The following is a 26,143-nucleotide window of genomic DNA, read 5'->3' on the forward strand; positions in this document are numbered from 1 at the left end:
GTTTTCCTTACTTGAACAGCGTGCAATCATTCGTTTTCTGAATTTGCGTGGTGTGAAACCAATCGAAATTCATCGACAGTAGAAGGAGACATGTTGTGATGGAGTTATGGATGTGTCGAAAGTGTGTTCGTGGGTGCGACAGTTTAATGAAGGCAGAACATCGTGTGACAACAAACCGAAACAACCTAGGGCTCGCACAAGCCGGTCTGGTGACACAATCGAGCAAGTGGAGAGAATTGTTTTGGGGGATCGCCGCATGACTGTTGAACAGATCGCCTCCAGAGTTGGCATTTCTGTGGGTTTTGTGCACACAATCCTGCATGACGACCTGAAAATGTGAAAAGTGTCATCCAGGAGGGTGCCATGAATGCTGACGGACGACCACACGGCTGCCTGTGTGGCATGTTGCCAAGCAATGTTGACGCGCAATGACACCATGAATGGGACTTTCTTTTCATCGGTTGTGACAATGGACGAGACGTGGATGCCATTTTTCAATCCAGAAACAAAGCGCCAGTCAGCTCAATGGAAGTACACAGATTCACCGCCACCAAAAAAATTTTGGGTAACTGCCAGTGCTGAAAAAATGATGGTGTCCATGTTCTGGGACAGCGAGGGCGTAATCCTTACCCATTGCGTTCCAAAGGGCACTACGGTAACAGGTGCATCATACGAAAATGTTTTGAAGAACAAATTCCTTCCTGCACTGCAACAAAAACGTCCGGGAAGGCTGCGCGTGTGGTTTCACCAAGACAACGCACCCGAACATTGAGCTAACGTTACGCAACAGTTTCTTCGTGATAACAACTTTGAAATGATTCCTCATGCTCCCTACTCACCTGACCTGGCTCCTAGTGACTTTTGGCCTTTTCCAACAATGAAAGACACTCTCCGTGGCCGCACATTCACCAGCCGTGCTGCTATTGCCTCAGCGATTTTCCAGTGGTCAAAACAGGTTCCTAAAGAAGCCTTCGTCGCTGCCATGGAATCATGGCGTCAGCATTGTGAAAAATGTGTACGTCTCCAGGGCGATTACGTCGAGAAGTAACGCCAGTTTCATCGATTTCGGGTGAGTAGTTAATTAGAAAAAAAATCGGAGGCCTTAGAACTTGAATGCACCTCGTAAAACAATAATGCTATGAACTTATGTGACAACCTAGTATTTATTGCAGCATCAGGATATCTTTGAGAAACAAAGGTAATTTCTATTTGTTTCATGTAATTTTGGGCTAGAATATGTCTAGAATACACTGTAAAATATTAGTTATCACTACCATATCATACACATTATTGTTTAATCCATCACAATGATACATTTTTTCAATACAGCACTGGGCTGGTCGGCTGGTGCTTACGGGCACTCAACGGCGAGGTTATCAGCGAATACGGCACCGAGTCTATATTTCCCAACAAGCTATACCTTCACATTCCAGTGTCACTGTTTCAAAAATTTCTAAATGATCGCACATTTAGTTTTTTTGAATATTGCATGCATTTCATGTCTTTATATCACAAACAATAACGATTTTGAACATGACCTAAAATTTTAGCACAGCGTTCCGCAACCTTTTATTACACGTTACATTCAGATGGGTCTAGACTTAACATAGCACATCAAAATGTCTGTCCACTAAAAATCATGTGAATCTTAATACAATTATTACAAATTATTGCTCTGTCATACAATCAATTACTACTACTACCACCACCAGTACCAGCACCACCACCGCCACCACCACCACCACTAATGATAAAGTTCGATGAATAGTCCTGTAACATTAATGCATATTAACTATGAACTACAGTTACCCTACTGTCCTTCAAAATAGCCATCTCCCATAATTATGCACTGCAGAGCTCTGCAATACATGTACTGGAAACTTTGCACGACATCTTCATTTGGAATGGTGTTCAAAAACCGCATCACATTTCGACAGATGTCAGGAATATCATCAATTCTCTTTCCTTTCAAAGTGAGTTTGAGTTGAGGGAATAGGAAGAAGTCTTGAGGATTGAGATCCGGCGACGATGGTGGATGTTCACGTTGCACCACCCCCTTTTTTGCCAAGAACTGTTTGATGCGTCAACGGAACAATTAGGAACACTGTTGTGCATATTGGAGCCGTACCATGCGTAGACGTTGCATGAAACAGGCCAAAATTTCAACGTACTGTGCAGTGTTCAACGTCGTTCCCTCACGTAGAAATTCCTTGTGGATAATGCTTTGGCTATCGAAAAACGTGATTAGCATCATTTTGATGCACGATTTTTTGCCTGACCTTTTTCTGACGAGTTGATTTTGGAGAACGCCATTCCGTGCTTTGCCATTTCATTTCAGGGTCATACCGGAGATAAAAGGTTTCATCCTCAGTGACAATGCAGTTCAAGAAATTGGGTGTTGCATCCACTGTTATGACAAAATCCTGTGAAGCCTCTAAACGTGCCTGCTTCTGATCATCAGTCAAGTGCTGTGACACAAGACAACACTTTTCCTCTTCCGTAACTCCTGGGTAAGGATTTGTCGCACGGATTCATAGTTCTTCTGCAGTTCATCCGCTATCGTACGCACAGTTAGTCGATGGTCGTTCGTGTGAGATCCTGTCCACTCATCTCCTATAGCATCCCTAGGAAGCTGTTTTCTCAGATAGCTAGACAACATACAAGCAGATCATATTAATGGAGTTTATTACAGTAGTAGAATTGACAGCACTTAACTTTCGTTTCTACATATTGGGTCGCAAGCAACTGGTGACTTGCATATAATCAGCGTCCTTTGATAGATATAATTTCCATGCACGCTTATCACACAAGTCACTGCTATCGTTACTATCACTGCAGCTCTTCTAGTTCAGGTCTACTAGCGCTCTCTTCTAGTGCGGCCGCAGCTAGGCGGTGCGTCACTTTTACTCTCTTCGTGTAGATGACGCTCCTGTTGTGATGATGTCCTAGTCAGCGTGCTATTGGCTGCTGATGTCTCACAGCCCTCTCTGCTCTCGCATTCTCGATCTTCGTGCTGGTGCTTGTCGTTACGCTGGAACATTTAGTGATTAATGTCCTCACTTTCTCAATGTCACTGATGGCAGTTACCAGTTGTCCGTTACAGAGATTGTCAGAAACACTTTCCAGGCCTCTTCAAAAACAGGCAAACCACTCTTACACAAACTTCATGGGCAGTACTTGATCCCCATAAACAAGTACCAGCACTGCACGCGTTTGTTTTGGTGTCCTGCCAAGATTAAAACAAAACTTCAAATTGATCCTTTGCTCGTTCATTTTCCTGTTCTCAGTTCAGACCCAATGCACAAAACAAGCACTTCGTCCAACAGGCCAAAGACAGAACACACGATGCTCAACTGAACTATGATGGAGGCAGGTTGTCACTACCCGCTGCTATGCAGGTGCAGCGCTGCGAGTCGCCAGTGTTGCCCGATTGGCAGTTCTGACTCAATTCACAAAACTTAATTGTCAGAGACTGTATTATAAAACAGGAATGAATTCATGCATTCATTAACAACTTCTCGACTTTAATTCACTGTACAAAATACACCTTCCTATTTCGAATTCTGAAGTAAATAATTCGACCCATACCTTCAATGTGATACTTGAACCAGCTTAGCTGCACAGAGACAGCTGATTCACGGCAAAATCATTGACAAAACAAGCCTCATTTCTTTCTTTTTTTGATAGATCTGAGTCTCTCTCTCTCTCTCTCTCTCTCTCTCTCTCTCTCTCTCTCTTCTTTGATATTTTAATTTCAGTCAATATCAAGAAGCACAGTTCACAGATACATGTAGTTGAAAAGAGTAATGGCACATTTACTGCCATCTCAGATATAGCATGGTATTCTCTGCTTATTGACAACCAAAATGTTTCCATGTACTCCATAAAGTAAATTATTCAGAAGATCTTTCAAATCCAAGAAACACAGTCAAAACCATCAACACACACTCCATTTTTTTTAAAATTCTGCTGCAAATACTAAATGTTCCTTAATTAAGTCCATTAACACCATTATCATCAGTAATGGGCCATACAGTCGGGAACATCTCACACAATCCATTTTCAATTCTATGTATCCACTAATTTAACTTATTGATAAATCCTTTAATATTACCGATATGACTCAGAATAGTTTTGTTTCTAACTTGCATTTTTCTGTTTAGTTCATTTACGTGTATTAAAATATTAGAAAACTACACTAACTTGGATAAACATTCCTTATCTGCAAATAAATATTCATGGTCCTCAATTGTAAAAAATGCAAGTACCTCATCTCTAAGTCCATTCATACACATTAACACTTTACCTCGAGATAAACATCATACTTCTGAATGTAGCATAAGCACAGTGTGCTGTGATCCCATTTCTTGACACAAAAATGTTAAAAATCTGCATATTTAGGTGTCAAATTTTGATGAGTTTCAGAGCTTTTACTATTTTGTCCATCACAATTTTCAGAGGGCATAGTACAAAATTAGCACCAATGGCTTTGCAGGGAATGAAATAATGGCCAGTTCGGAAGTCAGGATTTACATCGCATGCTTTAGCTACGAACCCTTTCACTTGATGTCATAGAAGCAGTTCTGTTTGTAGAAACACTGATGTAATCCTTCTGCATTAATACATTTTGGACCAAGAAGTTTTGCGAGGCTGCCAACACCAGAGGACTTGTCGATGTGAAGTGAGAACTTACAGTTGCTCTTTATTTTCTGTCAAAACGTGTTCGATGTCGCTGCACATGTAATTAGCTTGCTGGCTGGCTGTGTCAGCGGAGAGAGGTATTTTTGAAATTTTAGTAGCAGCTTCTGAATCAAGCACATTTCTTTATACAATGGCACTAACACATTTCTGCTACACATTTCTGCTACTTTATCTGGTTTTTTAGCTCTTACAATAAGTTTGGCTATTTTATAGCTAGCTTCCTGTACTTTTTGCAAAACACACACTGACGTAATCATGAGATTCACTATTTATTTATTTTGTTTGAACAACTGATGAAAATAATTCACAGCTTTATTTAGCAGAGAGGAAAGTTTTACTGACAAATGTCATTTCAATTTACTAGCAACCACAGAAGCAAAAAAAACCTGCAAGATAAATACTGTCTTTCAACAGCATTCTGTTTCTTTTTCTTTTTTTTTGGGCTTGATGTTTCCACTACTGGCACTCAAGGATGGACCACTGCATACAACAAACTTACTCATATCAGGGGAAAAAATTGGTTCAATAATACTATAATAAAAATTACTGGTGCAGCAATCACTATATTCGCACTGCTGCAGAGCATAGCTGTTATAAACCTGAAGTTTGGAAAGTCCAGGATGAAATAACATTACTGTTGAACTGAAACATTGTATTATTGTCCTATAATGTGTGGGTCCTATGGCTGCGAACAAAAGGGTTAGAACGAAAAGAGCAGTAAAGTTTAAAAAGCGGCAAATAGAACAAATATCGAAACAAAGGAATAAAAATAATAAGAGGGGAGACAGTTTTGCTAACCTTGGAATTTTAGGAAAAGTACATACAGCCAGCCATGCACAAAAGATGCGGTGTTACAAAGGCCTCTCACATTACCGGCATAGCCAGAGCAGTGCTACAGGTGTGAATACAATTAACTTAAGATAGACAAAGAATAACAAAAATAGTGAGTAAATAAATTACACTTAATTTCTATGTATCAAATAATTAAATAATAAACAAGCACCTTCTGACTTGAAAGTGAGGGAAATACATGACATTTAATGCCTTTAAAAACAAAACATTTACAGTATGACTAAAATCAAAATCCCTCAATTTCTTACAATATTATGTAAATATTCATGTCACATCCATCACTCCAGTTGCAGAACACTGTTTTAGTGGCTCACATAAATTTTTTAAATTTAGTATTTTAGTCGTATTTGGTCATAGAAAAATGAACTGACCACCAACATAAACTTCTCGTACATAAACTGAGGACTCAGGCTGGAGGAGTATCAACAAGAATTTGAATACAGCAGATCACTATTATTCCCACCCAACAACAGATTTTTGAGTTATCCACCAGAAACTTTTTATCAAATGTTAAAATTACAAATCTCACCATACACTGAGGAGAAAAAAGTGAGGGAGGTAGCAAAAGCCAGGGGGATGGCATTATGAACATATACAGATTCCCGTTATCCACCAGGCCCGAATCTCCGCTAATTTCAAGTTGCCGCCATTCATACCTCACCTGTCATTCAACATCATCTTTGCCTCTGCACTTCTGCCTCGACTGACATCTCTGCCCAAACTCTTTGTCTTTAAATATGTCTGCTTGTGTCTGTATATGTGTGGATGGATATATGTGTGTGTGTGTGTGTGTGTGTGTGTGTGTGTGTGTGTGTGTGTGTGTGTGTGTGCGCGCACACGAGTGTATACCCGTCCTTTTTTCCCCCTAAGGTAAGTCTTTCCGCTCCCGGGATTGGAATGACTCCTTACCCTCTCCCTTAAAACCCACTTCCTTTCGTCTTTCCCTCTCCTTCCCTCTTTCCTGATGAGGCAACAGTTTGTTGCAAAAGCTTGAATTTTGTGTGTATGTTTGTGGTTGTTTGTGTGTCTGTCGACCTGCCAGCACTTTCATTTGGTAAGTCAAATCATCTTTGTTTTTGATAATATTATTGCATATACAAGGTATAAAAGGGCAGTGCATTGACAGAGCTGTCATTTGTAGTCAGCTGATTCGTGTGGATAGGTTTCCGATGTTCTTACGGCCGCACAATGGGAATTAACACAATTTGAATGTGGAATAAAAGTTGGAACTAAATGCATCGGACATTCCATTTTGGAAACCGTTACGGAATTCAATATTCCGAGATGACCATGTGGGTTGGACCCTAGATGACTGGAAAGCTTTGCCCTGGTCTGCCTTGTCCTGATTTGAGTTGGTAAGAGCTGATGGTAGGGTTTGAGTGTGGCACAGACCCCACGAAGCTAAGGTCTCAAGTTGTCAACAGGGCAATGTGCAAGTTGGTGGTGGCTCTATAATGGCGTGGGCCGTGATTAATGCAATGGTTGGTTGGCTAGATTAAAAGAGGGGGGGAAGGGACCGAACTACGAGGTCATGGGTCCCTTGCTCCTAATAAAACAATGCCACAAGAGTGAGAATAAAACAGATGAGACATACAACACAAAATGGAAAGGAAGGAAAAACTACAAGAACAAAGGAAAGGCAACAAACACTAAAAGGAATGAAAGAGGACAAGAAAATAACAGAGATATGCTAGAAACAGAAGAGAGTAAAACAAGAAACCAGATTACAGTGGCCATCTGACCACGAGAATAAAAAGGAAAAGCCAGCCACTCTGCAACACATTAAAACCTCCATCCTAAAAGAACTAGGGTGGAGGAGACAGAGGGACAAAGGACATGCGCTAAAACTTAGATCAAATGATAAAACCCACCCTCATAAATAAAACATAAAACTAAATCAGCCAATGAGGCATTGTCAGATAAAATGAGTGGCAACAAGTCCGATAACCCAAGATTTTGTCACTGGGCTGTCAAAGTGGGGCAGTGCACCAGAATATTGACCACTGTCAACTGGGTGCCGCATTGAAACAGAGGTGGGTCTTCACGGCGCAGGAGGTAGCTGTGGGTCGCCCAAGCGTGGCCAATGCGGAGCTGGCAGAGAACCACAGAGTCCCTGTGAGAGGCCTGCACGGAAGACTTCCACACATTCGTAGTCTCCTTAATGACACACAGTTTGTTGGGCGTACTGTTATGCCATTCCATCTCCCAAAGCCGAAAAACCCTGCAGCATAAGTCAGAATGCAGGTCAGGTTTAGAGATGCCTATCTCCAGAAGCGGTTTCCACGTAGCCAGTTTGGCCAGCCTGTCGACAAGTTCGTTGCCTGGGATTCCAACTAGTCCTGGATCCACACAAAGACCACTGAACGATGGGACCGGTCCAGGGAATAGATGGACTCCTGGATGGACGCCACCGAAGGATGGCGAGGGTAGCACTGGTCGATAGCTAGTAGGCTACTCAAGGAGTCAGTACACAGAAGAAACGATTCCTCGGGGCACGAACGGATCTACTGAAGTGCACGAGATATGGCCTCCAGCTCTGTAGTGAATACACTGCAACCATCGGGTAAGGAATACTGTTCAATACGGCCTCTGTGGACAAAGGCGAAGGCCACATTACTATCAGTCATTGAGCTGCCGGTGTAAACCATTTCAGAGCCCTGGAACACTTCAAGAATCGAGAGGAAGTGACAGCGGAGAGCTACAGTGTTAACGGAGTCCTTAGGGCCACATGTAGGGCCCAGGCAAAGCTTCAGCCTACAGCTACACCACGGAGGTGTACATGAATGGACTTCGAGGAGAGGTGGTGAAGGGAAGGACTCCAGTTCAGACAGAAGCGATCGCACACGAATTGCAATCATTAGCCCTCCCTGATTGGGAAAAGAAAACAGTAATTAGGATGTTCAGGAGAGCTATGAATGTGTGCAACATAACTGGTGAGCAGTTGTGCACGTCGGATCCGCAATCGAGGGACTCCGGCCTCCACCAGGACACTGGTCACCAGACTCTTTCTAAAAGCTCCCGTCGCTAGGCAAATGCCACAGTGGTGCACTTGGTTGACTAAACACAACGCTGAGGGCACCACCGAACTGTGAACCAGACTCCCTTAGTAAAGCCGGGATTGAACAAGGGCTCTGTACAGCTGCAGCAGCGTAGAGCGATCTGCACCCTAGTTGGTGTTGATCAGGCAGCAGAGGGCATTGAGGTGCTGTCAGCACTTACGTTTAAGCTGACAAAGGTGAGGAAGCCAAGTCAAACGAGCGTCGAAAACCAGACCTAAGAATCAATATGCCTCCACTACAGTGAGTGGGATATGCCTCCACTACAGTAAGGGGATCGTCATTAAGGTAAAGTGCTGGTTCCGGATGAACGGTACAATGCCGACAGAAATGCACGACACAGGTCTTCAGGCCAGAAAACTGGTAGCCATGGGCTCTAGCCCATGACAGCGCCTTGTGGATAGCTCCCTGCAGGTGACACTCCGCAACACCAGTACTGGAGCAGCAGTACAAAATGCAGAAGTCGTCTGCATACAGAGAAGGTGAGACGGAGGGCCCGACAGCTGATGCTAGACAGTTAATGGCCACTAAAAATAGACACACACTCAATACAGAGCCCTGCGGGACTACATTCTCGTGGATGTGGATGGAACTATGGGAGGCACCAACTTGGACACGGAAAGTACGGAGTGACAGGAAGTTTTGGATAAAAACTGGGAGTGGGTCCCGGAGACAACACTCGTACAATGTGGCAAGGATATGATGCCGCCAGGTCATGTCGTATGCTTTATGTAAGTCAAAAAAGACTTCAACCAGGTGTTGACGTATGGATAAGGCTGTTCAGATGGCAGACTCACGGGACACAAGATTATCAGTGGTAGAGTGACCCTGGCGGAAGCCGCCCTGACGTGGAGCTAGTAGGCCATGTGACTCCAGGACCCAACCCAACAGCCAACACACCATACGTTCCAGCAGCTTACAAAGAACGTTTATGAGGCTGATGGGCCGATAGCTATCCACATCAAGCAGGTTTTTACCGGGTTTGAGTACCAGAATGATGGTGCTCTCCCGCCATTGCAATGCAAAGACACCATCACACCAGATTTAGTTGAAGATCATGAGAATATGTCACTTGTAGTCAGATGAGAGATGTTTAGTCATCTGGCTGTGGATCCGATCAAACCCGGGAGCTGTGTCGAGGAAATGTGCACAGCCACTGAGGAGCTCCCAGTCTGTAAATGGGGCATTATAAGATTCACTGTGGCATGTAGTGAATGACAGGACTTTCCCTACCAGCCACCATTTGAGAATGTGAAAGGCTGGGGGTTAGTTCTCTGACACAGAGGCTTGAGCAAGGTGCTCGGCAATCGTGTTTGTGTCGGTACATAACACGCCATTTATGGTAACATCGGGAGCACCTGTTGGTGTCTGTTACCCGAAAAGACATTAGATCTTTGCCCAGACTTGGGACGGTGACATATGGCACTTAATGGTTGAGATGTATCTCTCCCAACACTCCTGCTTCCATCGTTCGATAAGTTGGTGAACGCGGGCACGGAGCCATTTAAAGGCTATGACGTGCACCAGGAAAGGGTGCCCGTTATTCCACTGTAGTACTCGCCGACGCTCCTTAATTGCTTCAGCGACTTACGGTGACTACCAAGGGACTGCTTTACGTTGGGGCCACCCTAAAGAGCAAGGGATCGCGTTTTCTGCCATAGAAAAAATTGTTGTAGTCACATTGATGTTACCGTGTGGGGAAGAGTCAATGGTGACAGCATATGTGAAAGTTTCCCAGTCCCCCTTGCTTAATGCCCATCTGGGTAGGCGCCTATGGGCATGATGCTGGGGCAGTGACAGAAAGATGGGGAAGTGGTCACTACCACACAGGTCATCATGTGCTCTCCAGTCGATAGATCGGAGAAGTCCTGGGCTGCAAACTGATAAATCAATGGCCAAGTAACTACCTCAAGCCACAATGAAATGTGTGGCGGCCCCAGTATTTAAGAAGCCTCGGCCAGTAAGGATGGTGCCACCCCACAAGTGGGTAATGGGCGTTAAAATCTCCCCATAAGTAGGAAAAGTTTAGGGAGTTGATCAATCAGTGCAGCCGTAGAGGGATGGGGTCTGCATTGCCGGGAACCAGGTTTCCCGGAGGGCACTGCAGATAGCAGGTGTAAAGCGTAACAGTTGCCATAGCTCAACCAGGCGGTGCAAAAAACTGCCGCAATTCCACTGGAGGATGACGTCATCGTGAGACTGGGAAGGGATGGAACATTCAATGAGGCAGTTTATGCCTCAGAATCACCTGCTGCCACTGACTTACTGCGTGAGCAATCTATATCCATCGTGTCTGAGGCTCTGGCGAGATCTATGTCCTCAGCGGACGGCAAAATCTCCACCCCATCCTCGGCCGCAGAGCTTGTAGGTAGCGGTGGTGTGGGTGCCACCACAATTTCCTTGGTCTTAGGGGTTTTATTTATGGATTTCCCTCGCTGTTCCTTGGGTTTCCCTGGCTGGGAGGACTTCACTGGCTCAGTCTCCGGGACTGAGGACGAGCGTGAAGCCTTACGGCCATTCAGCCGCTGGTGGGTGTCATCTTTCCCATTAGCAGAAACCTGGGAAGGGAGTGAGGCAAGGGACTTATGCTTCTCTGGCTTAGACGTGGGGATGGACGTCCCAGATGGTTGGGGGGGGGGGGGGGGGGGGTGTTGCTCTCAAAGTAGGTGGTGCAACAGGAAGTGAAATGCCACACACCGTCAAGGGGACAGGTTCTGAGAGGCGACAGGAATTCGGGGAAATGAAGAGGCGACAACTGTTCTCATAGCAGCAGCGTATGAGGTTGTCATAGCCACAGGATGTAGGTGCCCAAATTTCCTCTTAGCCTCGGTGTAGGTCAGTCAGTCCAGGGTCTTGTACTCCATGATTTTCTTTTCTTTCTGGAGAATCCTGCAGTCTGGTGAGGAAGAAGAATGGCGCTCTCTGCAGTTGACACAGATGGGATATGAGGCACTTAGAGGATTGGGATGTGATGGGCATCTGCAATCTCAATATGTGATGCTGGAAGTACAGCAGGAAGACATATGGCCGAACTTCCAGCACTTAAAGCACAGCGTCGGGGGAGGAATATAGGGCTTTACATCACAGCTGTAGACCATCACCTTGACTTTCTCAGGTAATGTATCACCCTCGAAGACCAAGATGAAGGCACTGGTGGCAACCTGATTATCCTTCAGACCCCAGTGGACACGCCGAATGAAATGTACACCTCGCCGCTCTAAATTGGCGCGCAGCTCATTGTCAGACTTCAAAACAAGGTCTCTGTGAAATATGATACCCTGGACCATATTTAAGCTCTTATGGGGCGTGGTGGTTACAGAAACATCCCCCAGCTTGTCACAAGCGAGTAACATCCGAGACGGGGCAGAGGACGCTGTTTTGATGAAGACTGACCCAGATCTCATTTTGGACAATCCCTCCACCTCCCGAACTTGTTCTCTAAATGCTCAACAAAAAACTGAGGCTTCATCATCATGAAAGATTCCCCATCAGCTCTCGAACATACAAGGTACCGGAGTGAATAAGATCTGCCACCATCCTTAGCTAGACGTTTCTCCCATGGTGTGGCCAGGGAGGGGAACGATTTGGGGTCGTACTTCTGTGCGTTGAATTGAGCTTGTGAACGCTTAGAGACTGCTGGTGTTTCACCACCAGCAAGACATGGTTGACTAAGCTTCATCGCGTGTCATCCGCCCTGATGCCACCCGCTCCGACCAGGGGCCCTCCTCACGGGCACCACCCAGCTGCAGCAAAGGCCACCTGGCAGGATGACCATTGCCGGGAGTCCTGATGCCCCAGGGGGATGGGCATCTACTCCTCGGCATATGTGGGGAGTTAACGGCGCAGGCATCAGCAGAGTGATCCCTGTGTGGTCAGGGGGCTACGAACACCAGGGTACATGGCAACCCCACAACAACAGATCGGTTTCCGTGCTGGATATCAGGTGCAAAGTCCACGGTCATCGTCTAAGCAGAAAGCGACACTGCATAGTGCACAGTGCAAAACGCACCCAGGAAGGTGTCCTCTCCCAAGAGATGGAGAATGGGGGGGGCTGAAATGTGACGACAAGAAAGTGGGCTAAAGATCTCAATGCACGATGGACACGATGCACTGTGTGAGGTGCCCTTCCCCAGTTGGTTCGCTCTTCGGGAAAATTTTAAGGAATGGAGGTCAAACCCTGCAGGGGACCATCACATAAAGGCCGAAACATGTGAAACTCCTTTTAGTCGCCTCTTACGACAGACAGGAATACCTTGGGCCTATTCTTACCCCAGGACCCGCAGGGGGCTTTAATGAAACGGACAGGGTCATTTGATCCAGCTGAATCAATCACCGAGTGGGAATGCTTATGTTGACCTACTTGGACACCATCTGCAGCTATTTATGGCCTCTAGCTTCCCAAATGACAATGGAATTTTTACAGCTGACAATGTACTGTGGCACCAGGCCACAATTTTTCACAATCAGTTCAAAGAACATTCTGGACTACTCGAGCAAATGATTTGGTGACCTAGATTGCCGGACACGAATCCCATTGAACATTTATGAGACATTATTGAGAGAGCATTTTGTGCACAAAATCCTGCACTGATAACAGTTTCACAATTATGGACGGCTACAAAGGCAACACGGATTAATAATTTTGCAGGCGACTACCGACGACTTGTCGGGTCTGTGCCACGTCAAGTTGCCGAACTGTGCAAGGCAAAAGGAGGTACAAGATGATATTGAAAGATATCCCACAACTTTTGCGATATTAGAATCACTATCACCATCACCTGTAGTTTGCAGCTCCTGGCAGGGACTGTTCAGAACACATGCCCCTCCATCTTTTCCTGTCTATTCACAATTGACTGTTCAGGTGTTACAAGATGTACTGAAGCTGACAAAAGTGGTTCGCTCATGAAGCACTGGAAGAAAATTATTCCACACCACTTTTGTTTACAATGGACACGTTGCTGCCACTGCTATAAAGTATCAAGGAACTATTAATGCCAAATCCTATACAAATCATTTGTTTACAAAATGACCATAAATAGCTCTTAATTCTTCATTGTGACAACATCATCTTTTACACGGCATATCAAATAATTGATTATCTGCATGTTAGTTCTTACAATATAGTAAAAGCAGCAAAGCATTCTGCTGTGGCGCACACAGCCATACAAACGCAGTGGTCGGCTACCGCGGCAGAGTTAAGCGGTGCCCGCAACTTAGTGCCGGTGCGTTCCGCCAGCTGGTGCTAGAGGCGTTCCCGCCAAACATTCAATCAGCCACAAAATACATATGCACATGAGCCTTTTTCCAGTGCAGATCATCACACTATAATATCACCATCAACCAGTCAGGGATCGCCAACGGCCGCCAATCGTCACTACAGAATCAGCGGAGGAAGACTGGAGCTGCCATGTTAAATAGCCGGAAGAAATGGAAACAGTCGTCTTTCGACCTGCTGTCTGGAAGATACTTCGATGCAGCCGGAACGTCCAGGTGCCACAACTTCGCTACGCCGGCCATCGAGCCCGGACTCTGCGCCCGTCTACTCCCTCGAGGGAAAACTCAATAAAGGAACGTTAATTCAGTTCAGTTGCTAATATCTCAATTCAATGAGCTGGCATATTCTTTGGCTTGTCAGAAAATTTTGGTAGGAGAAGAAGCCTTTTGTTTTCGAAGAAAGTTTATCTTTTTGTAAAATTAAGCAGTGGCCTTGCTCCACCTAATAAAAATTTTTGTTCGCACACGGGTGTTAATCTGTAGATATAACACATTCTTTCTGCCATTACTATTGGAGGGTCCATGGCATTATCAATATAATCATTTTCAAACATCATTACTGCACATACATCATCAAAAAAATCATTTTTTAAAAATATAATTGGACACACAAACAAATCTACTCACCAAATGGCAGCAGGATGAAACATACATAAAATTTGAGGAACTGAGCATGCTTTCAGGGCTAGTGGCTCCTCCTCCTGGCAGAAGGGTTCAAGGGGAAGGACTGGTGAAGTCTGGGAGAGTTACAGAAAAGTCACCCAGAACCCTGGGTCAGTGGAGACTTACCGGACGGGATAAAACGTAAAGACCTCTTGTTGGGGACTGCACAGGATGAGACTTGAAAACCTGAGAGCTTCCTTCACCTCTAGGCTCCCAGGTTTTCAAATTTCACCCGGTGCAGACATTTGTGCCCGTCGATTTGCTTCAGATGTAGAGGTGCGACACCTCAGTACAATTGTGGTTGTGTAGGCAACTGAAAATATTTTTCCTTGAAGGCACTGATCATCTCAGCTCACAGTGGGATAAATGTGTTAACAGTGATGGCAATCAGTTTTGAAATCATAAACAGTTTCTTACTTTGTTTCCCATCTGTTCCATTCTCCTGCTCCTTATAAGAGGGTAATCCCAAAAGTAAGGTCTCCTATTTTTTTATAAGTATATAGATCAGGTTATTTTGACAATGGTTTACATCAGTTTACAGCTTGAACATTTAGCTATTTTTCGACAGAATCACCATTTCTGTTGATGCATTTTTGTAGATGCTGTGGCAGTTTTTGTATGTCCACATCATACTAGCTGGCCGCCATGCTGTTTAGAAAGTTATGAACCTCTTCTTTCACCTCATCATCGGAGCTGAATCGCTGGGACCATAATTAACGCTGACAGGTACTGTGAGACTCTGAAAAACCTCAAATGGGCAATTCAGAACTGCAGAAGAGGAATGTTGAGCAAAGGCGTACACATTCTCCATGACAACACTCGCCCACACATTGATCAGCAAACTGCTGCTCTCCTGCAACAGTTTCAGTGGAACATAATCACCCACCCACCCTATAGTTCAGTGACTATCACCTGTTCCCTAGGTTAAAAGAAAATTTGGCCGGAAAGCAATTCAGCTCCAACAATGAGGTGAAAGATGTTCATAACTTTCTGAACAGCATGGTGGCGAGCTGGTATGACATGGGCATACAAAACTGCCACAGCGTCTACAAAAATGCATCAGCAGAAATGGTGATTATGTCGACAAATAGATAAATGTTCTAGCTGTAAACTAATGTAAACCATTGTAGAAATAAACAGTTCTATGTACTTATAAAAAAATAGGAGACCTTACTTTTGGGATTACCCTCGTATATCACTATTAGTGTAATTCATCACAAATCTACTCATGTCATTGATAATAACCATTAACCTATTTCTATTAACAGTAACATAGCACTACTAAGACCCTTAATACAACAACAAATCCTGTAAATGTAGAAAATAGCACAAAAATTGCACCGCAATAGCACAAAAAAACCAGATACAGCTAAAATCAAACATGTCATTCTTTATAACGAGACAACATGCACAATACTGCCTGAATTGCAGCAAAACTAAGTTTACTGTCTTTCAGCATGCACTGCCTCCACATTTCAGTCAGTATTGTGTAATTTCTTAAGAATATTTGCATAAAAGTAGAGGTATTTTTATAAGACCAACAGAAAAAAAGACTTTTTTAAATGATGGTATCTTTTCTGCTGCTGGCAAACAAGCAACTGGACTAAAATGAATTAAATCCGAGCACTGTGCAGCGTTTGAGGTGCTCCCTAGTATTCGAGCACTGTTCTATGCTATTACCCGATTCGCCTGTCGCGCTGCTGGCAGCAGGCTGTGGGGCTTCTCCCATAGACTCAGCCGCAGCGAGTCTGTCCCCGGTGTCGTCGGAAGTGGCCGGTTTGGGCTCTTCCACCTTCGTCTCGCTGCCCCGTTTCTCTCGGTCGAAATTAGCTTCGTCTTTGGCAGGCGCAGTCCCCTCGCCACTGGCATCGCCGTTCACAACTGGCTTCTTTTGTGGCGGCTTGTAAAACAGATGAAATGTTTCCATCAAATGCTACTCAGTCTAACAAATGAAAATAAACATTAATATTCAATACTATTTTACATTGGTTGTAATGGTCTGACCTAATCATATTCTAAGACCCACTGTTTAAGTATTCATGAAACTTTATTGCTTCAATTAATTGTAAAGTTCACGATCTTACATTTTCATGAATAGAATGCTGTCCATTAAAATTGCTGCACGAGGCGGGATAGCAAGTACCAAAATCTGCCTTATTCTGCTTATCTATACTACTACTTAATGACAAGTTGGTCTTTACCAAAAATCTTGACTGATTTACTTCCAATTTTTACACGGTACCCTAATAAACATTCAGGTGGAACGAGCTACATACTGCTTCTATACATACAGGGTGTTCCAAAAAAACAGACAAACATTAGAGACAAGTTCCTTATATCAAAACGAGAGAAAGGTCTAGTGAACACCGGCCCTAAAATGCATACCTTAAGAGCGATGAACACTTGTTGAGTAGAAAAGGTGTGTTTCACATAAGCAAAGATGAACAAGTGTTCACAGATCCTATGATATGCATTTTAGAACCCATGTTTACTGGACTTTTTACTTATTTCTGGATAAGTAACCTATCCCTAACGTTTACCTGTGATTTTTTATTTTTCAGACACCCTGTACATAGAAATGGATGTGTGTACGCTCCACGTGGCCTCCTAAACTACTTTCAAACAAACTTGGCATGCATATACCTTACTGTCAGCCACAATCACTGTGGCCCTAAGAACCACCTATCTATCAGAAGGGTGGGGGTGAGAGTAAGAAACAGCATAGCCCTTGACGTGCAAATACTCTAACTTTAGTCATCCAGTATTTGAGAATGAGAGTACTTAGTGACTTGCAACATTTTACACATAATTTGAAACCTTTGCAAAACTTTTTCCCCCTGATAACCCCCACAATTTGATAGAAGGAAAAAAACTTCCTGGCAGATTAAAACTGTGTGCCCGGCCGAGACTCGAACTCGGGACCTTTGCCTTTCGTGGGCAAGTGCTCTACCAACTGAGCTACCCAAGCACGACTCACACCCCGTCCTCACAGCTTTACTTCTACCAGTTCGCAGAAGAGCTTCTGTAAAGTTTGGAAGGTAGGAGACGAGGTACTGGCAGAAGTAAAGCTGTGAGGACCGGGCGTGAGTCGTGCTTCGGTAGCTCAGATGGTAGAGCACTTGCCCGCAAAAGGCAAAGGTCCCGAGTTCGAGTCTCGGGCGGGTACACAGTTTTAATCTGCCAGGAAGTTTCATATCAGCGCACACTCCGCTGCAGAGTGAAAATCTCATTCTAAAAGGAAAAAACAGTTTATTACTTGCTACATTTTAGCTGTTTATGCAGTAAAAATGCCACATAAAGCATGATGTTTTAATTCTTTACTACTAACTGTATCCCAGACACATTTTGTATACAGTACTCATATATACCAACGAATGTACCAACAAAATTGTATCGTTATACAACACATACACTATGTCATCAAAAGTATCCTAATATGAAAAACTTATGTTTTTACAGAATTTCTTAAACTATTTTTCTACATAGTTGACACTATTGTTTAGACATTTGTCATAGTGGAAGTAGTGATGGAGGGAACTGACACCATGAAATCTACAGGGCTGTCCATAAATCCGTAAGATTACAAAGGGGTGGAGATCTCTTCTGAACAGCATGTTGCATTGCTCAATAATGTTCATGTCTGGGGCACTTGGCGGCCACTGGAAGTGTTTAAACTCAGAAGTGTGTTCCTGGAGCCACTCTGCAGCAATTCTGGACGTATAGTGTGTCACATTTTCCTGCTGGAATTGCCCAAGTCTGTCGGAGTGCACAATGGACATGAATAGATGCAGGGAATCAGACAGGATACTTAGGTACCTGTCATCTGTCTACACGTAATAGGTGTCCCATGTCTCTCCAACTGCACACGCCCCACACCGTTACAGAGCCTCCACCAGCTTGAACAGTCCCCTGCTGACATGCAGTGGACACGGATTCATGAGGTTGTTTCCAACCTGTACACATCCATCGATTTGACACAATTTGAAACCAGACTCATCCGACCGGGCAACATGTGTCCAGTCATCAACGGTGCAATGCCCGTGGCCAACAGTGCAATGCTGGTGTTGACGGGCCCAGGTGAGCCATAAAGTTTTGTGTTATGCAGTGATCAAGGGTACACGAGTGGGCCTTTGGCTCTGAAAGCCCATATTGATGGCGTTTAATTGAGTGGTTCGTACGCTGACTCTTTTTGATGGCCCAGCATTGAAATCTGCAGCAATTTGCGGAAGGGTTGCACTTCTGTCACGCTGAACAATTTTCTTCAGTCATCGTCAATCCCGTTCCTGCAAGATCTTTTTCCAGTCGAAGTGACATAGGAGATTTGATGTTTTACCAGTTTCCTGATATTTGCAGTACATGCATGAAATGGTCATACAGGAAAATCCCCACTTCATTGCTACCTCAGACATGCTGTGTTGCACTGCTCATGCGCCGTCAACCATAACACCATGTTCAAACTCACTCATATCTTGATAACCTGCCACTGCAGCAGCAGTAAACAACCTAACAACGGTGCCACACACTTGTCTAACACAGGCATTGTTGACCTCAGCACCGTATTCTGCCCGTTTATGTATCTCTGTATTTGAATACGCATGCCTATACCAGTCTCTTTGGCACTTCAGTGTAATATGTAGCGACACAAAAAAACTCAACAGATGGAGCATTTTAGAATACATAAATTTCCCTATTGACATTCGAGTTATATCAAAAATTTAGTAGTTTTGGAGAGATTTCAGTAAATCCACTCACTTTCTTCACAGTAAAAAAATTCGTGGATGGAGTACAACAGATGTAGTTTTAAGCCCCTACAAATTTTGTTCTTGAACCTCTCCAGTGGCAGTAGCTGCACTTCCTTGGGTAACGACCTGAACATTCTCAGGGCAATGTTTGGAAAGCTACTTCTTGTTTGGACAGTCAACAGGTTGGTATGTTTATGCCTCTTGTTGAAGGAATCTATATTTTCTTAAATGTGAAGAAGGCACAAAAATACATACTGACTATTATAGCCATTATTCCCAATTTTGTGAATAATCACCTGTTCCTGTCTTCTATTCAATGTTATGATCCTTATGGCTTTTTTGGACTAATAATACTTTCTAGCAGCCTACAGAGTGACCCCATAGTAACAGGCCACAGCCAGTATGGCTGCAAGACAATGTATAATATACTGTTAGGAGAGACTGATCAGTTACATTTTAATTTTCGCAGGGCATATATGGCTCTTGACAGTTCATCACACATATGTGCAGTATGATCCTGCCAAGAGAGACTGCTCTCCACCATGAACCCCCCAAGTTTCAGAATGCATACACAGTTTACATATCCTTTGTCACTGAGGCTATGTATAAATATTTTCATTTTTTCTTCACTGATTTTGATTTTATTTATAACAAACCATTCTTTTGTCTCATCAAACAAGTCATCTGCTGCTTCTTGAGCCTTGCTGTCAACGATGCCTTTTGAGTGCAAAGTTGTGTCACCTGGGGCCCATTACAAATCCCTGTGGCACGCCATATTCTATCCTTCATTCTCGATAACACTCCTTAGACTGATACAATCTGTCTTCTGTTTTCCACATAAGATTTGAGCACTGCCAAAACAGCAGGTCCAACTATAAAGAGACTGCACTTATTTAGAAGGAATCTATGAGGAATGCAATCGAACACCTTACAAGAGCATGGAGTGTCACTGCTAAAGATTCTTTTTCTCCAAAAGTGTGCTTTATCCTAGTAACTATATCTAGTTCTGCCATTGTTGTATATTTCCCTTTCTGACAACCATACTGTGCATCTGAGAAGTGCTCATTAATTTCGAACTAATATGAGATTTGGTCTTTCATTGCAGTTTCAATACTTTAGCAAAGACTGGAATTTTTGAAACTGGTCTGAAGCTCGCTACCATGTCTGGGTCACCCTTTTTATAAACAGGTACTGTCCTTGCAAATTTCAAAATGTCTGGAAATACATCAGCCGAGATATACTTACTAATTACCATAGTTATTGGTTCAGCAATATGGTGGATAGTTATCTTCAGGAAATTAGTGGACATACGGACATGCTGCAATGGCGGCAGAATGAAACTGTAGTTACTTTCCAGACATGCCTCGTAGATTACTGTGCCAAATGTGGTGTTCCAGACGGTGACACATTGTCTATGTGGATCTCGCTTCATCAGAAACGAGCCCACCTCCTGAGTCGACGTATGTGATATGGCTGTACAATCCTGAACAGCCAAGCACAATGTGTGTGACCTAGGCCATTAGCCACCTCGGACCATCGAGATCCTGCACGGGATAGAGTAAGGCCCTCATGAACCAACAATTCTACATGTGCAGCGTTGCTGTGGAATCCCGACTGGCGCGAGCCGCAATATTCAGTAACAGTAAACGATAGTCTTAACAGGCCACAATCCTGACTCAAAACCCACAGCATGATCGTTAATTGCATGCAGAATGCAGGTGGCGTAATATGTATTTACATCTGCATCTGTGACAAAATTATAATTTTCATATTCTATCACATAGTACGCTTCTTGCCAATTTGACATTGCCGCATACTGTCTTCAAGAAGGTTGCAATTTTATTGATGTGCAGTGTAATAAAATTGACTTTGATGTATTATTCCTTTTATTAACAAGGTGAGGCCATGATATACAGATCATGGATTTATTTCAAACTTTGTACGGTTTTAGTAGTCCATTAGGACAACATAAAACGCAAGTGGTAAGGTGTACTTCTGAAGGTACCTTCACACCGAAAACCAACTCCAATGAACAGAAACAGTTTGGCAAACTTGCAACTGTTGACAACTGTTGTCAACAGTTAAAAAATGTTGACAACAGCTTCAAACTGTTGTAAACACACATTCAGCATTTGTTACAGAAAAGCAAGAATTTTCTAACTGTGAAGATGAACTAGCAATTTGTGTTATAACTCTTGGTGTAATTGTCTGTCATGAAAATCAACCCAAAAAGATATGCATGTGGTCCAGAAAGTTTTTGTTACAAAGAGAAACTCATGGAGCTTATAATTCTGTATTGGAGATCTATGCTGAAAACAGGCGAGGTTTCAAGAATTTTGTCAGAATGACATGTGTGCAGTTTTAAGAACTCAGGCCAGTAGCACCACCACATATTCAATGAAAAAGAGAGAAATTTTAGAACTGCAGTATCATCAGCAGAACAACCTCTTGTAACCATTCGATTTTTGACAACAGGCGGCAGTTATACAAGCTTAATGTACTCTCGTCGAATATCACTGGTCAAGATTAGCGAAACTGTGCCTAGAGTTTGCTGGGTTATCGTGAATGTGCGCAAGGATTTTGCAAAAGTACTGGTATTTTACTTACTATACATTCCTAACACATTTATACAAGTACTTACTACATATTCAGTTCTTTCCCAATAACTCTCTATCTGAAGGCGAGGAACTGAAAGTTATTCTTAAGGTCTCCGATTGCCAGAGTAGTTGCCAGATACCTCAACCTTTAACTAAAATCGTGTAAGTTGCCGGAAACATTTGAAATATATGCACTAACACTCAGATACTGTATCTTAATGAAAATATGTTTTAAGATCCAAAATGGAACATAGTAAATGTTGCTGCCTTAAACTTAAAATAAAAAGACTGATAAAGTGAAATAATTTATTGTCAAAAATGTTGACTTATTTTGGCACTATATATATAATTTTTTTTTTAAAAAAAAAAAAAAAGAAATGATATCAGTCTGTTTCCTCAATATGGATTGCCAGTATTTGTGTTTCATCTGCAGCTGCAGCCTCATTTTCAGCTGCATTAAATAATGCCGCTGTTTCTTCAGCAGCAGCTTGGGCTTCAGCCTGCTCAGCAAGCATTTCTTTAGCATTGTATATTACATCAGAAATTCTTCGTTTTACTTTAATAAGAACTTTCTCGTTCCTTATTTCTCTCAGTTCAGCGGCAACCCAATCTGAAAATGCAGAATGGGTGTCTGCTGTATTTGACTGTTTTTTATTTTGTAATGATGAAGCAACCGATTTCATGCACTTTACAGCTTCCTCTGTAACAGTGATCTTCTTCCTCTTTTTTGTGAAATTCGGACCTCTGACAGATACTGAGGGCAATAGGGAGTGTGCATTTGATTGTGGTGTTGTTGATGGTACTCCAGGTGGAAAGACGTTTGTTGCTACAGCTGAGATATCTTCGTTAAAGCTTGTAAATTGTACAGTGGTGTTGGTTAACAATTCATGCGATCCATCATTATCATCAGCATTACCCTCTTCAGTGGTGGCTAAGTGGTGAACATCTAAATTCTGAAATACAGAAAATGTAAACTATAAAACACTGTCCCCCCATAAAGATACTTATTAAGACATCAATTAAATTTTAACAGCATTTTTTCTTATTTTTGTAAGAACCATCTACAAAGGAATAATGAGAAGAAGTATCAAATGGATTTGAAACAATACCGAACTTCCCACATAGTACTGGTGCAACAGATGGCCGACACATTGAAATAGTGCATCCAGCAGGAACTGGATCACTGTGTTATAATTACACGTTGGATATTTAGTGTTTACCATTAGTAAATGCATATTACAACGTAATCAGTTATGAAGCAGGTATGCAAGGAAGTATTTCAGAAGGTGGTGTCTTCAACAGCTCCAAGATGGGTGAGCGATTTTCTAAGGGAAAGAGAAATATGCACAAATAAATATCGAGTGAAAGGACAAATGTAATTACACACTTCCAAACAAAACCCTTGTAGCGTTATTAACAATATAAGCCATTAATTTGCAAACTACTTTGTATCAGATGTTGACAAAGTAATTTTACAAGAGAAATATATTTCCAGTGGAAATACAGATGCAATTACAAAACATCCGACTAAAAATCTTGCAGCTTCAGTTACGCTAGTGAATGACATTTTACTTACGATTTTAAATATTTTTCTCCCTGGCTTCATATGCTCATAAAATATCCATTTCGGAATGTAGATCTCGGCTGTCCCAAAGCCACTTTTAGTTTGGACCATTTCCTAATGCTCACAATTGTACTGTGTTTACATATTTGTCCATTTCCTTTCACACTCCACAAGCAGTACACCAATTTTATGAGAAACTTCTTTCAACAAGTCTTTCCTTTTATATCTGTCTTTATATGCAGAATCAGATGGATCCCATAGAGGTTTCCTCATTTGAATTTCTAACAAAAACTGAATAGTTAGATCTGTTGCCCACTCGTGAGTTACCACTGTCAAAAGTAACACAGTAGACGAAAAAACACAGCAGACAACACAGCAAATGTGCTCGCGTAAGTCATACGATTCGACCGTGTTTTTGTTCACTGACCATAAACTTTTAACTGGAGGCAAAACTTCCCTCAACTAGTTGTTCAAACTGACGACTTCAAACAACTGTTGACAACAGTTGAAAATTAAGTCAAACCGAGTTAAAAACAGTTGTCAACCGAGTTTGTTGGAGTTGGTTGTCAGTGTGAATGTACCTTTAGGCAATTTCGAGAAAATTGCAAGAAATGTTTCATGTGTCAGTGCATTGCAACCCCGAGCAGGAGTGGTGGTGGCGGCCATGTGATTAGCGTTCAAGCTCCATAATTGGTACTCTCTTCCCCTCCAAATTTGCATGAACTTTTATTGAATTTACAATGTTATATGGATGTTTGATCATTTTTATTATCAAAGCCAATATTATAACTACCAACAAGTAAACGACCAATGACTTAAAGTTTTCCTGAAAATGTATACCTGTTGTGATTTCCGAAGTCCCTTATACCTGCAGTTGGGTAAGATACCGAGAACTGCTTTGCACCTGGATGCTTTGATCTGCAGACAAGTTTCAAGGACAATGGGACAGGCTTGGAAAGCCCAAGTCAAATATTGATAAATAAAGGTGTAAATAACTTTATTCATTAATACAATGAGTTACAATATACCAGAATATAAGGTAATGCAAGATTGTCAGATGTGCTTTGACCATTACAAGTAGCAGGATATTTTTCACGTAGGCATGGATAACAGCATCTATTACATAGAATGAAAGCAATTTTGCCACATGCACAAGGACTCTTCAGAGTTTTTGACGAAAAACAAAGCTCTTAGAAAAATTTCTTGTTCTTCCAAAAATTTGGATGGAGCCTGCACGTAACATAACACCTTCATAAATATTGCTGATGAAAACTGGTGATGTACGGCTGAATGTATTTTAATAGCATCCTCTCGTGAAGAAATTTCTTGTTCTTTGTCAGATATGAACAAGTTTGAAGGCATTTGATAAAGTTTTTAACTGGCCCAAAGAAATAACAGTCACATACTATTTTTTGTAATAATAACAATGGAAAGTAGATAAAAGTTCATGCAAATACATGTCTTTTCATATTACCTTTAAAATGTAACACATATAAAGTAATGTGACTAATGTTGGGGAGGGGGGAGGAGGACTCAATCCCATGATAATCGAGCTTGCGATCTAAAAAAATCATTTAACTTTTTAATTTTTCATTGTTTGTAGGTCGTTACTTTTTTGTTGTATAACAAACAGCTCCACTCTAACTTCATTTAATTTTAATTACAATATAGTATCATCTGATGGCAGTAGCTGAAATGATGTCATAAAAACATAAATATATTACACTATCTAGTCCTTTTTTCCCCCTAAGGTAAGTCTTTCCGCTCCCGGGATTGGAATGACTCCTTACCCTCTCCCTTAAAACCCACTTCCTTTCGTCTTTCCCTCTCCTTCCCTCCTTCCTGATGAGGCAACAGTTTGTTGCGAAAGCTTGAATTTTGTGTGTATGTATGTGTCTGTTTGTGTTTCTATCGACCTGCCAGCGCTTTCGTATGGTAAGTCACATCACCTTTGTTTTTAAATATATCTAGACAGTTTTATTGACAAAAAAATTTCACAATGATCACTGACTCATACAACATACTTATTTCCTTTTTCAATTAGGACAATTCTTGTCTACGTTGTTCACAGAATCCATTATTGGGAGAGATAATGTGGAGGATGAATCCGGATGGCACAGACCTGTGAACAGTCAATGAAGTTGTGCCCACAGCATGTTGCACACTTGGTGGTCAACTCTGTGCTCAGTCAGTTTGGCAGAGACCATTCGTTCAGGCGGAGAGCTCGATGGTAGTCCTGCCCACGTTAAAGGCTGTGCAAATGTTACAGCAAAGCAGGTATATGATATGACTGCTCTGAAAGACAGCCCTTCCTGTAATGAAATGGGATAAGCCCATAGTGGGGCAGGAATAGAACATGTTGTGTGGATAAACAGGACAAGTCTCTCACCAGTGTCTTCCCCAGGGGAATGACCTATGTGGCAACAGATAAACAGGTGTGGCATAAAGATGGTCAGGGATATTTTGTAGGCTGAGTGAGTGTTTTAATACCACTATGGGAGAGGTTAGGAGGACTGTGGTACACTTTCCTCATTCTTATGCACAATGATAGCCACGTGTAATTAATGGCATGGCCTTTCAAATGTGGCATGTAGCAACTTTCTGGTAAAAACATGTGTTTCAGCCGGCCGCTGTGGCCGAGCGGTTCTAGGCATGTTCTTTGTACTCCATATATTGAAATATACAGGGTGGCAC

General features: G+C 42.5%; 1 protein-coding gene across 1 annotated transcript in view; it reads right to left on the minus strand.

The window, feature by feature from the left end:
• Window positions 1-26,143, minus strand: part of LOC126428159 (uncharacterized) — a 140,206-nt gene that overhangs the window by 19,691 nt on the left and 94,372 nt on the right. The window contains exon 10 of the mRNA XM_050090069.1: window positions 16,227-16,446. Coding sequence (XP_049946026.1) covers window positions 16,227-16,446 — 220 coding nt within the window. The remainder of the gene's footprint in view (window positions 1-16,226; window positions 16,447-26,143) is intronic.

This window comes from Schistocerca serialis, chromosome 12 (assembly GCF_023864345.2).
Source record: "Schistocerca serialis cubense isolate TAMUIC-IGC-003099 chromosome 12, iqSchSeri2.2, whole genome shotgun sequence".
NCBI lineage: Eukaryota > Metazoa > Arthropoda > Insecta > Orthoptera > Acrididae > Schistocerca > Schistocerca serialis.